This window comes from Octopus bimaculoides, chromosome 11 (genome assembly GCF_001194135.2).
Source record: "Octopus bimaculoides isolate UCB-OBI-ISO-001 chromosome 11, ASM119413v2, whole genome shotgun sequence".
Lineage (NCBI taxonomy): Eukaryota > Metazoa > Mollusca > Cephalopoda > Octopoda > Octopodidae > Octopus > Octopus bimaculoides.
The window spans coordinates 42,945,272-42,960,131 of NC_068991.1; the positions used below are offsets into that span (position 1 = coordinate 42,945,272).

A 14,860-nucleotide genomic window follows, 5' to 3' on the forward strand; every position below is an offset into this window, starting at 1 on the left:
CTCTCTTGCACCCCACAACTGATGCTTCTTAGGTTCAACTTTTCTCTCAAGATACTTACACTCTGTCGGGTGTGCACACTGACATTACTCATCCATTGGAGCATACTGGCTTCATTCCTTGTGAGCTTACGCATGTCCTCAGCAGTCACGACCCATGTTTCACTGCCATGTAGCATGGCTGTTCGTACACATGCGTCATACAGTCTGCTTTTTACTCTGAGTGAGAGGCCCTTTGTCGCCAGCAGAGGTAAGAGCTCTCTGAACTTTGCCCAGGCTATTTTTATTCTAGCAGCTACACTTTCAGCACACCCTCCCCCACTACTAACTTGGTCACCCAGATAGCGGAAGCTGTCAACTACATCTAGTTTTTCTCCCTGGAATGTGACAGAGGTTGTTTTCTGCGCATTTTCAGTGTTTATTGTACCTGAACATCTGCCACATACAAAAACTAACTTCCTAGTTAACCTGCCTTTCATATTGCTGCACCTCTCACGTGTCCATAGCTTGCACTGGGTACATCTTATAGCGTTTCTACCTACACCTTTTCACCAATCTAAATGTTGCATTGAGCTGGAAGTCTTTACGTCAAAAGGTAATTTAGCCAAGTACAAAACTGAAATATGTATAATCAAGTAATACACTTGAAGGTAGTGCCCCAGCATTGCTGCAACTCAGCTAGTAATACAACAAAATCTCCTTGTCAGATAATGAATTTTTAAATAAAAATTATAAAATTTACATAAACATGTCAATGAGCCTAACAAGAAGTCAACAGTTGGTTGAACTCAAAATCATTCATCATTATCATTACATTTAATTTTTTCCTGCTGGCATCACTTGAATAAGCCAGCTGGATGCACTACCTGTCACCAACCCTAACCTGTTTTTCATGCAAGACACTTTTGTTCCACTGGCCTATATAAACCCAACATTGTCACTGAAGTGCTGTCAAGTGAAGACATACAGAAAGTAAATATTCAAATAAACACGTACACGCCCATTCATTCATTTATTTGCTACCCATTATTTTCTATGCTATCTTGGGTTGGATGGAGACACCTTCAGACTGACCAATGCCTTGTGAGTGAATTTGATAAATAGAAACTGCATGGAAACCTCTTCCTGAATTATTTTAATTTAATGTTTTTAATTTTCCCTAAATTATAATTAAATTAGAGATATTCATTTGACAATCCAATAATTTATTTATATTACAATATTACATTAAATACTATGAATGTAATATATATTACATAACATAATATCATATAACATAAATAATTATAAAAACCATAAAAGGCCAACAAATTGTTTCGATTTTTATATATTTTTTCTGATATACATAATCACAGTTCCATTATATATATAGTCACTTCAGGGTCTTGGCTTTAGAAAAAGACGAAATTCCATGTGAAAGGATGGCTGAATTGTAAAAATTAATTCAAATGTCTGTGTTATGAGCGTGAGCGTTAACTATTCAATCATACATCAATTACAATTAAAAAACAACAAAAACATTGTAACGGATGATACAATCAAGTAAGTGCAATCAACAATCATCAAAATTTACTTCATTACATTTCAAACACATACCAATTGAAACCCTTACATGTCCAAGGTAGTCGCTTGTCATCATAACATACAACAATAAAATTTTTACAATCCAGCCGTCCTTTCACACGGAATTTCATCTTTTTCTAAAGCCAAGACCCTGAAGTGACTATATATATATATAATGGAACTGTGATTATGTATATCAGAAAAAATATATATAAGTCGAAACAATTTGTTGGCCTTTTATGGTTTTTATAATTATTTATGTTATATAATATTATGTTATGCTATATATTATATTCATAGTATTTAATGTAATATTGTAATATAAATAGATTATTGGATTGTCAATTGAATATTTCTATATTTAACTTATCTTTATAATTGAATTATACCAATATTTATATGGTATCCAACTGAAGTACCAGTGAATTGGATGTTTAACACACCTCTTTGAAGGATTTTTTTCCCTCAGATTGTTACTTTAAGGTATAATTAAGATTATAATTTTTTTTTACTATTTTATATTTTAAAATGTAATTTTTTTTAATATCTGCATCTACATTGTGCTTTAATTTGTTTGAGCTCCAACTGACATCAAGTGTTTTGAGGTATGTACATGGTGCCAGACTGGATTAAAGATAGGAATCTTTGATGACAATTAAAGATGAAGCCTAGCAAAATATCATGTAGATATAAATATTTTAATGTTTCATCTCTAATGATCAAAGTAATTGTCAAAAACATTTTAATCATACATTTGCTGAATTACATAGTATAATGCTTATGTTATAATTCCTGGATATATTTGAACTTGACTATGCACATTGTACTATGCATTTAAATCAGCCATATCCAGCCTAAGTATTCTACTTATTTTATGTTCACACTGATCACATCCAGTCTCTCACACCTATCTTACAAAGTGATTCTAAAAATAAACAGTCACATCATCAAAATCTTGAAGCTACAAGATAATGCATTATTAATTCAAAACAATGTGAATATATATGCATTACATTTAACAGTGTAATCTGAATGCTAAAGGGTTAAATATGTAGTCTAGCTCCCTATTCTCTGTGTTGCTGTATTAATTCCTCCATACAAACATTAATACAAATAGTATTATACTGTACTTAGTGGTGCTATTGATCTTGTATATATTCTTATTATAATTATCGAACATCCTGCAAACACCTCTGATCTATTCAAATTCTACACCAAATACTTGTTACCCTGTGATTTCTACTTAATGACCTCCCAGAATCAATTACAACAATCACTATTCATTGATTTAAATTAAACTGTAGTTTGTTATTTTATAGCAGTATTGCTATGAAATAAGTTTATTTTATAGCAGCAGTCTTTCTGACATTTTAAAGCTGTTCATTATTTATATGAACAGATGAAACGTTTAAATAGAGATCAAAATTTTTAACTCCCTCAAAATAGATTTTTTTAAAAACTGACTTCTATCTATTTTGAAGGATTATGTCTTTCAAATTTAACTTAACATTATGTTCAACCAAAAAGGTCGTCATTATATATTGTAGCTAATAACTAGTGCCAACTATTCAACCTTTAACTATTTACTGTTTTACCACTTGCATCATCATCAGCTCTCTACTACTAAATTCACCAATATTACTATGTTTTATACTCATCAGTACATCCTAACTCTTTTGTCATATGACTGTTCCATTACAGCAGTAAAATGTGACCTCTATTTTGTTTGGCCTTACATCAAATGTTTTTTTTTTTTAATATATTAAACTTCTCATCTGAAGTTGATTTCACTTTGGAATTGGCACTCTCCTGCGTTGTACTTCTTAATAATCGTCAATTTTACATAATCACTACAGTGATCATCCACTCCATCCCTACTGCTATTATCACTATATTTGACTAGTGGCTAATGAATAAACCTTCAACTCCAACTGTGTGTTCAGTTATGTAGGAGGATTTAGTTGAAAGTTGAAATGGTTAAGGAGTTAAGGTTTTAAATTTCTATCATTCTACCATTTTTTATCTTTTCATTTGTGACAGTAATCTCAATTGCCTTCTTTATAAAATTAATACATTAATAAAGAGACAATTGACTGCGGTTTGAAAATTTTTTATTCCTACCAAAGTCAGTTTAAGATTATTGCTACATGATTTTTACAATCTTGGAATAAATAAATAAATAAATAAACACACACACACACACACACACACACACACACACACACACACACACACACACACACACACACACACACACACACACACACAAGTGAACATGTGAAAGAAGGTAGTACTCAACACATTTGGTAGGGGTTACAGATATTTTCAATATCTTCATGACTTAGTTTTGTAAGCACATAGGTCACAACACATCTATTTCATCAGAGGCTTGAGCACATCCTACTCAACCATGAAGGATTGTTAAGTGGAGTTTAGTTAAACTGTTATTAAGACATATATATATTGTATTTGGTTTAATCATTGTGTAAAATTTGATTAGTATTTCCACAGCACATACACATCAGTTTTTATTAAGTAAAATTATATGCATATCCATCCACATATATATGGTGTAACTATGGCTGCAACATGGTTTATGGTCTCATCCCATTCTGTGTTATCTTAGGCATGTGTCTCCTACTGCAGCCTTGGGATGACTGCTTTGTTAGTAAAATTGGTATGTGAAAACTGTATGAAAACCCATTGCATGTGTAAATGCATGTGCATATTTTTGTGTCTTCAACACCATTTTAATGATGAGGAAGATATGTTTATATCTCCCTGAAACTGCATATCCTGTGGTCCAGCAGTTTTGTTAGTGTCAGTGTGTTAAGATCAGTAAAATAGAAAATCCTTACTTGGTGACAAGAAGGGCATCTGATTGTAGATTTGTCAACCTCAATAAGGCTTGTTTGTAAAGTTTATCAATGTTACGTACAACTATTAATGTAACATACGATTATATTAACACTAAACATTTTTCAATCTTGTTAGACCTTTTCAGCAAAGCACTTTAGGCTGTGATAAAAGGATCACTAAATAGATGTACAATAGTGTACATAAGTAGGCATGAAAAATTAACATATTAAGAAAACTAAATATATCACTGATGTTAATTACTCAGACTCCAGTGAAGTCTATACTTGGCTGAGGTCTAATAATACCAAATCAGCTCTAATATATTTGCCAAAATGATTAAAATAACATTGATTATTGATCTAATGTTGCATTTTCCTCACCACATAAGTATTTCTAATTAGATTTTTTATGCTGACTGCATTAAATATGTTAATACTAACTTGATATATAGTAGACACTTTGTTGTTATTCTATCCAAGAATTGTATAAACATTGGAACTCCTCTTCAGTTATGTTATTTGCATGTAACAATTAAATGTTAAATGAAATTAATCTCTTGTTATCCCATCTGATGACTATTATATGAATTGTTAGTTTAATTTGTAATGACCATACTGAAACCTTCCACTTACCTCTTTTTGAGTGTGTGTATGTGTAAGAAATAGAGAGATGCTCCATTTGATGTTCTAAGGATGTTGTCATTTTTTCTTTTGTCTTAAATTAAGAGCTTGTAGTTAATAGAAGCTACCTATTTTATTAAATAGCCCATACAATTCTATTTTACTTAACCTATGACAATCTTTGACTCATATATTTTCACCATTATTATAGAAATATTTAATGAAGGATTCTATATTAATCTAATTGTATTTCTAACAGGTGTGAATTGTGCAGAGGTGGTGGGGTGTCCACCAAAATATTTCAAATGATTTTAATAAAATATTGTAACTCTTTTCTTAGTATAATGAGCTAATTTTTCATTTCATTATCGATAATGGACATTTGAATATATAATAAGCAACCAGACAGCAATTAATTTGTCTTTAACAACCCTGAGGTATAATTTGCAAACTTTTGTCTGTCTATTGTTGTTTCACTACATTTTGGTCAATATTCCAATAGACTTGTCTATTTTTGGTGGTCACTTGCAAAGCATTTTACAAGAAGCATGTCAAATTATTTTTCTTTAGCATGATCAGTTAATGACAAAAGAAACAACTAAATATTTGGCTTACTGCTTATATGCTTTGCTTGTTCCATAGTTTCATGTTATTATTTATAACTACCATAGTGCTGATTTTATCTTGGCTGTTCATGTTGTTGGAAAGGCCACATGAGCTCTTACTGAGAACTACAATACTGAAGTGGTAAATTGATTGCTTTGACACACACTGACATAGAAAATGTCTGCTTTCTCATTACATATTTCACTTGAGGAATTACAGGTTCAATTGGTTCTACAAGTTTCATACAAAGAACTCTAAGCTACATGTGAAGCAGTCCGTCATCCATGCTCTCAACCTTAAATCTTGTAACTACCTGAGTAAAATTGTTGTAGGGTCAGTATGTTCAGATGAAACAAACTGGAGCAATTTCTTGTAGAGGTTGCTTTGCAGAAATAGAAAATTTAGGTACCTAAATGCAGAGAATTCAACTTCCAACTAGAGACTTCATGAAATTTCCCCTCTCTGGCCATATATACTCTAAAAGCAAAACTCTTCATGTTCAATATCTCCTGACTGTAAATATCCACCAATTTAAGATTTGCTTCTTAACATCAAACTAGTTAGTACATATTGCAAGTCAACAAATTCTAGAACAATCATTGACCAAACTGTTCAGCAAGACTGATTTCATGTTGCCAACTGCTACATTGTTTCATGTCAAAGTGACATCTGGTATAGCTGTCAAACAAGACTTGTACATTCTTTCCATTATTTAATTGGTTATTGTTATGCCATAGGTCTGTACAAGTAAAACTGATGGGGAATACTCAATGCCTGTTCTTACATTTAAATAAAATCTTCTCAAAGACAAGACTGCATAGAGATTTGTTTTCCATTTTAAAACCAAACTTAATATGCCCTATGTAGTAATGCTTATATATGTGAAAAGGTGCACACTTAAGATGTTAAGTATAGTGAAGGAAGGCTGGCTGTCCTAGAGGATAACACTCTACAACCTTTGATCTGTCATAAAGCTAATCATCTCACAATGGTCTCTTCTACATGTTTTCCTTGTATACAGTTTCCAAGGTACTGCCTTCTCCTACCGCTCCTTACTGTTCAGCAACACCAGACTCATTAACTGTACTAACTTCTCCAGGTTACTACCAATCCCCAAGTCATCAAAGGCCAAATAAGGCTGTATGTACTGCTTTCCCCTTTTCCTTCTCAGCATAATGAAAACAAAATCTATTTTATGATGAGATCATAGCTCAGTCTGAACAATTATAAAAGAATGAATAAATACACGATTCTCCACCCAGTGGATGTATATATTTCACTGCAACAAGTGAAGAAAAGAAAGAAGCCTATTAGATTGATTTAAGGTCTATTGAGTCCAAAGTATTTAAAGGCAAAGTTGACTTTACCTGACAGGATTTGAATTCAGGATAGTGAAACACACCAAACTTTATATACTTCAAAATCTAACCAAGCCAGATTTTGTGGCAATATTTTTGAAAAGGACTTCTACTGATACTACATCTATTGATGCAACAAGATTCTAAAATTTATTAGAATAATTCATTAGCATAACTCCGTGTTTTTGGAATATTAATAACTGAAAATTTCTGAAACAACCAAGATGGTATTTTGGTATAGATTCCATCATTGAGGGAAATAGTTAAAAACACTTGTGTATTATCATAGCTATTTCCCACCCACTGATTTATAAAATTATTTCTTCATTCTCACAGTTATTTACAAATATCCTCCTCCCCTCCCTCCTTCCTTTTCATCTAAATGGGAGAAAGTTTTTTTTAGTTTTTTTTTTTTTTTTTCATACTGTGTGTATTTCATAGCTAACTTTATTGTTATTACAAGGGTTGATTGCCCACATCCTTATTCTGACCTTATGGTTACTTATGCGACCTTGTTTCATTAAAAATTGTGTAACCCTGTTATCTTTGGCATATGTATGGTGAGAAAAGAGATGTATATATGTGTGTGTGTTATACGCACACATTTGTATGTTTGCATAATGATTTTTAATCCACGTTTTTGACAGCAAATTTTTTACTTATATATAAATATATATATATATATATATATATATATATATATATATATATATATATATACACACATCATCATTTAATGTCTGTTCTCCATGCTGGCATGGATTGGATAGATTGGCAGAATCTGACAAGCCAGAGGACTGCATCATGCTTCAATGTCAGTTTGGTGCAGTTAAAGCCAACCAATTTATAGTGTGTACTGGGTTACTGGGTGCTTTTTTCATGGCATCACCACTACTGAGTCCATCTTGCATTTAAAAAAATGTTAAATGGCTTCTGAATACCAACATATGTAAGCATGCATATACAACATAGTGAATGCATACAAGTGTATTTTTATGTAGAATATATATTTATTAATACAATCTTATGTTTTCACAAAATAAAATGTTTCTGAAAGTTCACACAATCGCCATAGGTGAATGTACACCACATGCACACACTTCTCATGCTCTAGTGATCAGTATGAGATGGAACAAAAATGTATAACATGGAGAATTATTTTGCCTTTATGGCTCAATGTTCAATATATTTTGGTATTTCATCTACATATGAGGTCAAAAGGTACAGGAAGATAGTGACTGTGTAATATCAAAATATTAGCCATTTACTGAATTATTGATTAAATTTCAAACATCAAGTATGCATTTTTGTAATGAATAGGAAATCATTTGCTTTTCAGTAATTAATATTTGTAGTTTATGAGTAAGTATTGCCTACCTTGTCTACCCAGTGAGCATGTGTTTGGTATACATGAGGTGGAAGATCTCAATTATATGTTTCAATTTTCTTTTCCTATTTCTTTCAGGTTGTTATTAATTGTGCAATTTTAAAAGGACTTAAATACAACAGAGCAACACAAACGTTCCACCAATGGCGAGACAGTCGATTAGTCTATGGGCTTAACTTCACAAGCAAAGAAGATGCTGATAGTTTTGCACAGGCAATGCTCAGTGCGTTAGAAACCCTCGAATGTAAGTTACATTATAATTATTACTTTTAGTGGTGGTTCGTCTGCCTACTCAAAATAACTGGCATGGAAAGTATGATAACTTTGAGGTTAAAGCTTAACTGTGTTATCCTTCTAGACAAGGCATATAACGTTCAATTCAGTTTCCCTAGTTGACAACAAGTATCAATTCAAGAATGAATGGTTATTTGTATAAAGCAGTTTGTCCAATAAAATGGAAATTTGCAAAAAATCACACTATTTATGCTAGCATTGCAAAACTGATGTTAAGCAGCAAAAAAATATATTTGTTAATAGTTATGGATATAGTGCAAAGGATGATATGCATAACCTTAATTTGCTTAATAGTATATTGTAAGTTCTGTATTGGCTTTTTCTTTTCCCTTGCAAACAAATTGTGCTTATCAGTTTTGCCTTTTGTTTCTAAGATGTACTAAATTATTTGTAATAATTTGTTATTTAATTAAAACACTCCCCAGTAAAATTGACTTTGTGCCTACACAAATTAACATAATTATTATAGCAGTGAAATTGATAAAAATGGTGTAAATATGGTTTATGGTGTCTAGTTGGCACTTTGTTTTTTTAAGACATTCCATCACTACTGGTTATACATCCATTTTCAGTAACCACATAGTTGATATATGCTTTTCAACCTTGTATTGCTCCACAGGTATTACCATATCAAGAATTTTAGGCACTTTCTTCCTACTCTTTATCATATAGTGATAGTAGATGTTGAATCTTAGAGAATTTTCAAGATTTTATACTTAATTAGACTAGAAGACCAGTGTTCATCATCATCATCATAACTTCTCCTGAGTTATCTGTTACATCTCAGCTCCATTCTGCAGCTTAGAGATGCAACACTTTCTTCAATACATATGCTGTTCTACTTATTGCTGCCAACTGAGTACTTCCTATGAAGTTTAGTATTTGCAGCTTTTCATGCCAGAATATTGCTTTCTTTGACATGATCCCAAGTGCACTGATCACAATAGGTACCACACTCACTTTTGAGTTTTCATGGATGCATTTCATTTCCAATGCTAGGCCTTGGTACTTCCTGACTTTCTCACTCTCTGTCTTCCTCAATATTCTGGTCTGCAGGTATAGCAATGTTGATGAAAGGTCATTCTTTGGACTCCCTCCATAAGGGAGTGCTATCTGGTCAGTTATATTGCAGCTTCTTATCTGTGTATATTAACATATCCCATGTGAGTTTCACATGATCATTCTCTTCTACTGCCAAGGGTTGGCACTCATACCACTTGTTGGAACATTGTAGCCCATACTTCATGCACAACTCCCAGTGTCTTTGCACTGTCACTTTGTCATGGCAATTTTTGTACTCCTTTTGGGCTAGCTTTGAGCATCTACTAATATGTCTAACTGGCTCAGATAGTTTTTCACATAATCTACAGAAAGGTGATACTACTATTTTATTAATTCTACACTTGATTGAGTCGGTTCATAAAGCTTGTTCTTCAGCAGCCAGAATCAATTTTTTTGTCTTCTTTAAAAAAACATATCTTAACCATCTCCAGGATTTTTTATCAACTCCATTATTGTTATTATTATTGTTGGCCAAATGGGGAAAATAATAGTCTTCTGAATTGAATTCACACTCCATTGGAGATATTTCTTTTGTATACTTGATCAAAATTCTTTGTATTTTGATAAAGATTCATGACTGGTGGATTTTTAAAAAAATATTTTGTTGATTAATTTGCTCCTTTACCACAACCACCACCTCTCTCTTTTCCTCATAGATGGATACAAATCAGTTTAGTATGAGAAAAAGAGAAATTCCACAATAGTAGCTTATTTCTTGCATTGATATGTTATAAATCAATAAAGGATGGGTAAAGTCAGTTCAATCAAACCAGTATATTACTGGTAGTTATTTTATCAACTTCTAAGTAATTAAAAGGCAAAAAAGCAACCCCAGTAAAATTTGCACTCTAAGTGTAGAGTGATAATTCTGAATACTGATAGACTTTTAGTCCAAATTTCTACCATTTCTGTCAATCTACTATTCTCTAATAGTTAGCATGAAAGTTATTTTAGCTTTGTTCAACCAGATTTGTGATCAGAAAGCATTCTAGCCAATCCTTTTCTAGGTATAGTACATTCATGACAACATATATGGAATTTTCTTTTCTAAGTGTTATAATGTGAATCCTTTTTGGTGTCTATTTGTAGGAACTCTGTGTTCTTCCTTTTTCTTTCACTTGTACACATAAGTTCAACCACCTGTAACGGTGTTGGTACTGGGAATGTATCATACAGCCATTCCTTAGGTTCTTCTAACCTGTCTGGTCCATTTTTTATGAATCTCTTCTTCGATTGGTTTCTGTGTCTTTTTTCAATACCTTTTCTGCTTTTAATTCCACACATCATTTTTCCTATGTACTTTATAATTTTTCCTTCTTCTCAGTACTGTTTTCATTTTTATATGACCTCATGTACACCTTATCGCCAATTTTGAAAAAAATTGGGATTGTCTTTCCTGGTTCGTTTTCCTTCCTCACCATGTAACAGTTAATCAAAAACCAATTTCACCTTCCTTGCAAGCATCAGCTCTGCTGGTGAGCTTCCTACTGGTGTATTGGGGTTCGGTGTTACCCTGTATATGCTTAGGAATTGTGGCAGAACGACTTGGTCTGTGACTTCCTTGTTTGTTTTTCTCAAAGCTCTTTTAAAAATGTCCACAAGACCGTTTCAGAGGTTGGTCTTTTGTACTTAACGATTTCCAGCCATTTTGTAAAACTGTCAACTACCACTAAGTAATAATGACCATTTAACGGACCCACAAAATCGATATGTAGTCTTGACCATGGACTTTTTACTTCTGGCCAAGGCTCCCATTTTTGAGTAGGCAACTTTGCTGCCAGAGCACATCCTCTGCAGCCTTTTATTACATTTTCAACTTCCTTGCCCATCTTCGGCCAATACACATAACTGCGCATAAGCGCTTTCATCCTTGCAATCCCTGGATGTCCAATATGGAATTCTTTCAACATACATTTTTGTAAAGTCTCAGGTATCACTACCTTTTGGCCATACATCGGTATGCCTTCACAAGTTAAATATATGTTTACCTGTTGTTGTTTTTTCTTACTGAACCTATTTTTGTTTCCTTCAGCTGACCATAGTTTTTTTTTTTTTTGTTTCATTAATGAACTTATCTTTTGACATGTCACTTTATCTCCTCTAGTATTATTGGTAACTCTTGTTCAATGTTCCACATTATGTGTTTAATTTCCCTTTTGGCTCTTAAGGCTGCTATTACTGTGTCCTCAAATGGTCCACCATTTCTGGGTATAAATCTGGATAGGCTGTCAGCATTCCTAACTTTTATGAAGGTAAATATTCCATTGCATAGTCATAGTTTAGTAGTATGGTGTCCCATTGCTGCAACCTATTTGCTATATATACTGGGATTCCTTTCTTGGATCCATAAATTGTTAGCAACAGGCAATACTGTCTACCATGTATAAACCTGTGGAACTTTTTATGCCAAATATAATCCCTAATGCCTCCTTTTCAGTTTGGCTATTACGCTGGCAATAGCATCCTTGACATGTGAGCTCTGGCCTTTTGGCTGCCATCTTCACTAGCATCTGTTGCCAGTGTCATTTCCAACTTCAGATCGAAGTGTGTAAGCAACAAGTCTGAAGTTAACATGCTTTTTAGTTCCTCAAATGTCTTCTGGCATTTTTCTGACCAAAACCATTTGGCATCCTTTTTTAACAGCTCGTTTAGTGGAGACCTTGTGTTGTGTATGTTCAGGATATATACTTGATTGTAGTTTACCGAGACTAAAAGTGCTTGTAACAATTTGACATTCATTGGGGCAGGCATATTCTGTATTGCTGTAACCCTTGATGGGTCTGGTCTTCATCCCCTTTCATCAATTACTTGACCTAAATATTTGATTTTTTTTTTTTTTTTTTTTTCATCAAAAATTCATTTTTCCTCTGTTAGTCTAAACCCGTATTCATTTATTTTTCTGAATACTTTTTAAATATGTTCGAAGTCTTGCTCCACTGACTCGCTCTTTATTAAAATATCATTGAGATAAGTGATAGCAAAGTCACAATCATTTAACATTGTGTCCATCACTTATTGGAATATGGTAGGTGCCACTTTTACTCCAAAAGGAAGCCACTTGAATTTATACAATCCATGGTGTGCGTTGTTTGTTAAAAGGTGTGCGTAATCTTCCTCTGCCTGTATCTGCAGGTAGGCCTCCGAGAGGTCTAGCTTCTAGAAAATTTTTCCTTCATTTAGTTTTGAGAACACCTCTTCTGGGCTTGGTAATGGATAATTGTGTTTACCTAAACAGTCATTTAATTCAGTTGAAAAGTCCGCACACACTCTTTATTATTTTTATTCTTTACATAAACCATCAGAGCTGCCCAGTCTGAATGATTGACTTTTTCAATTATAGTTAGATTTTCTAGTCTTTCTAGCTCTTTATTAACCTGGTCCAACACTGCAAATAGTACATTCCATTTGGGCATAAAGACAGGTGTTGCCTTTTCTTTTACTGTGATCTTCGCTTTTGTTTTAGTGCAACAGCCTAATCCCTCCAAAAACATTTGGAAACAATTTTTTGATATTTTGTCTCAGTTGTTCTACTTCTTTTGAACTTTAGACTGTGCTAACTACATTTTCACAAAGAAGACTAATGGGGGTATCCCACATTTTAAATAACTCCATGCATTCTGTGCCAAATAGGTTTAGTGATTTTTTTTCAACACATAAATGATTGTCCTTCTCATTTCACCTAGAAAAGTTAAATTGCAAATACATTTGCCAATGAAATATAATTTCTTTCTTGTAACACCATATGCTACTTTATTTGATTTAAGTAATTTCAGTTTACTGATTTGTTGCTATGTTTCTTCATTTATGATAGTGATGTCACTACCCATGTTTTATTGCATTTTGACACTTGCTGTTTCGATTCTTACCTTAATGGATTTTCTGTTTGTTGTACAAACTTTTTCCTCTACTGATAAACTATTTATTTTTTCTCTTTTTTTTCGAATTTTTCATCATCTTTGTTCTGCAGTACGATTTAATGTGTCCTGTGTTCCCTCAATGAAAACACTTTGCTTTTTTGAATGGACACTCTTTTCTCAGGTGCCTTCCACCGCATGCCATACATGGGTTTATCTTCGCTTGTATATCGTATTTTTTGTGAAACACTTTATCCATCTTCTGACTCTTCCACACTGGTTTTATCTGCGTTGGATTTCTTCTGTATCATGCCTCACTTTTAATATATCACACTCTTCTGACAGTTTCTAAGAGAGTTATATTTTGGCTGATTTCCAGCTTTGTGAGAATTTTCATTCTGACTTCTACGTCCTTTTTAGCAGTAAGTCTCTGAGCAAAAATCAGGCACTTGAACAATTCTGGAGTTAGTTTATCCAGTTTAAATCTCTTGCACTCTCTCTTCACTCTACCTGCATATGTGGTAAAGTCTTTGTCGTCACTTTTCTCCATGTTCAAACACTTCCAACGTGTTGAATACCGATATTGTTTTCACTGAACATCTTTACATAAAATGTCAATTGTGTCCGTAAAATTTATGTGAGAATCTTTTTTAGACAATATAAAGTTACAGTATTTTAATGCTCTGTCGTCGCCATTTTCCTCAGAATTAGACGCGTTTTCATTTTGGCTGTCCAGTTTTGGCATTCGTTTTTGAAAATTTGTTCAAATCTTCAGTAGTATGCCTCAACAGTGACTTCTTTCAGGTCATGCTTAAATTCATTTATTGAATTTGCTACATGGTCTGGCAAAAACGTATTTTCCGGTTTTGTAACCAACTTCATTTGTTGTAACATTTGTTGTTGTTGCTGTTTTTGCGACCCAACTAGATCCTCTAACAAGTTTTCCATAATCTTACAGATATTTTTGTAAAATATGTACAGCAAAAATGTGGAGTTTTTAATTTCTCCATGTGAAAAATTTTTCAATGTCATCTGCATGAATTGTTTATTTTCTTGTAAAAATTTTTTTTTTTTTCAACGTTATCCTTGTGAATTGTTTATATCATAGTCCACTTGTACGTTATCATTGGCACTAATATTCTTGTCGCTACAATTATGTTGTGGCGGTATTCCATGTCTTATTACCTTTGACTTATCTACCATGCTATCACTGATAGCACCACAAGACAGTGACTTTGAAACGTCTACCTTGCCGGTAAC

General features: G+C 33.1%; 1 protein-coding gene across 1 annotated transcript in view; it reads left to right on the forward strand.

Moving 5' to 3' along the window:
- LOC106873164 (vasodilator-stimulated phosphoprotein) overlaps window positions 1-14,860 on the forward strand; it is a gene marked incomplete at its 3' end in the record, with an annotated part of 184,441 nt that overhangs the window by 70,135 nt on the left and 99,446 nt on the right. The window contains exon 3 of the mRNA XM_014920393.2: window positions 8,469-8,634. Coding sequence (XP_014775879.2) covers window positions 8,469-8,634 — 166 coding nt within the window. The remainder of the gene's footprint in view (window positions 1-8,468; window positions 8,635-14,860) is intronic.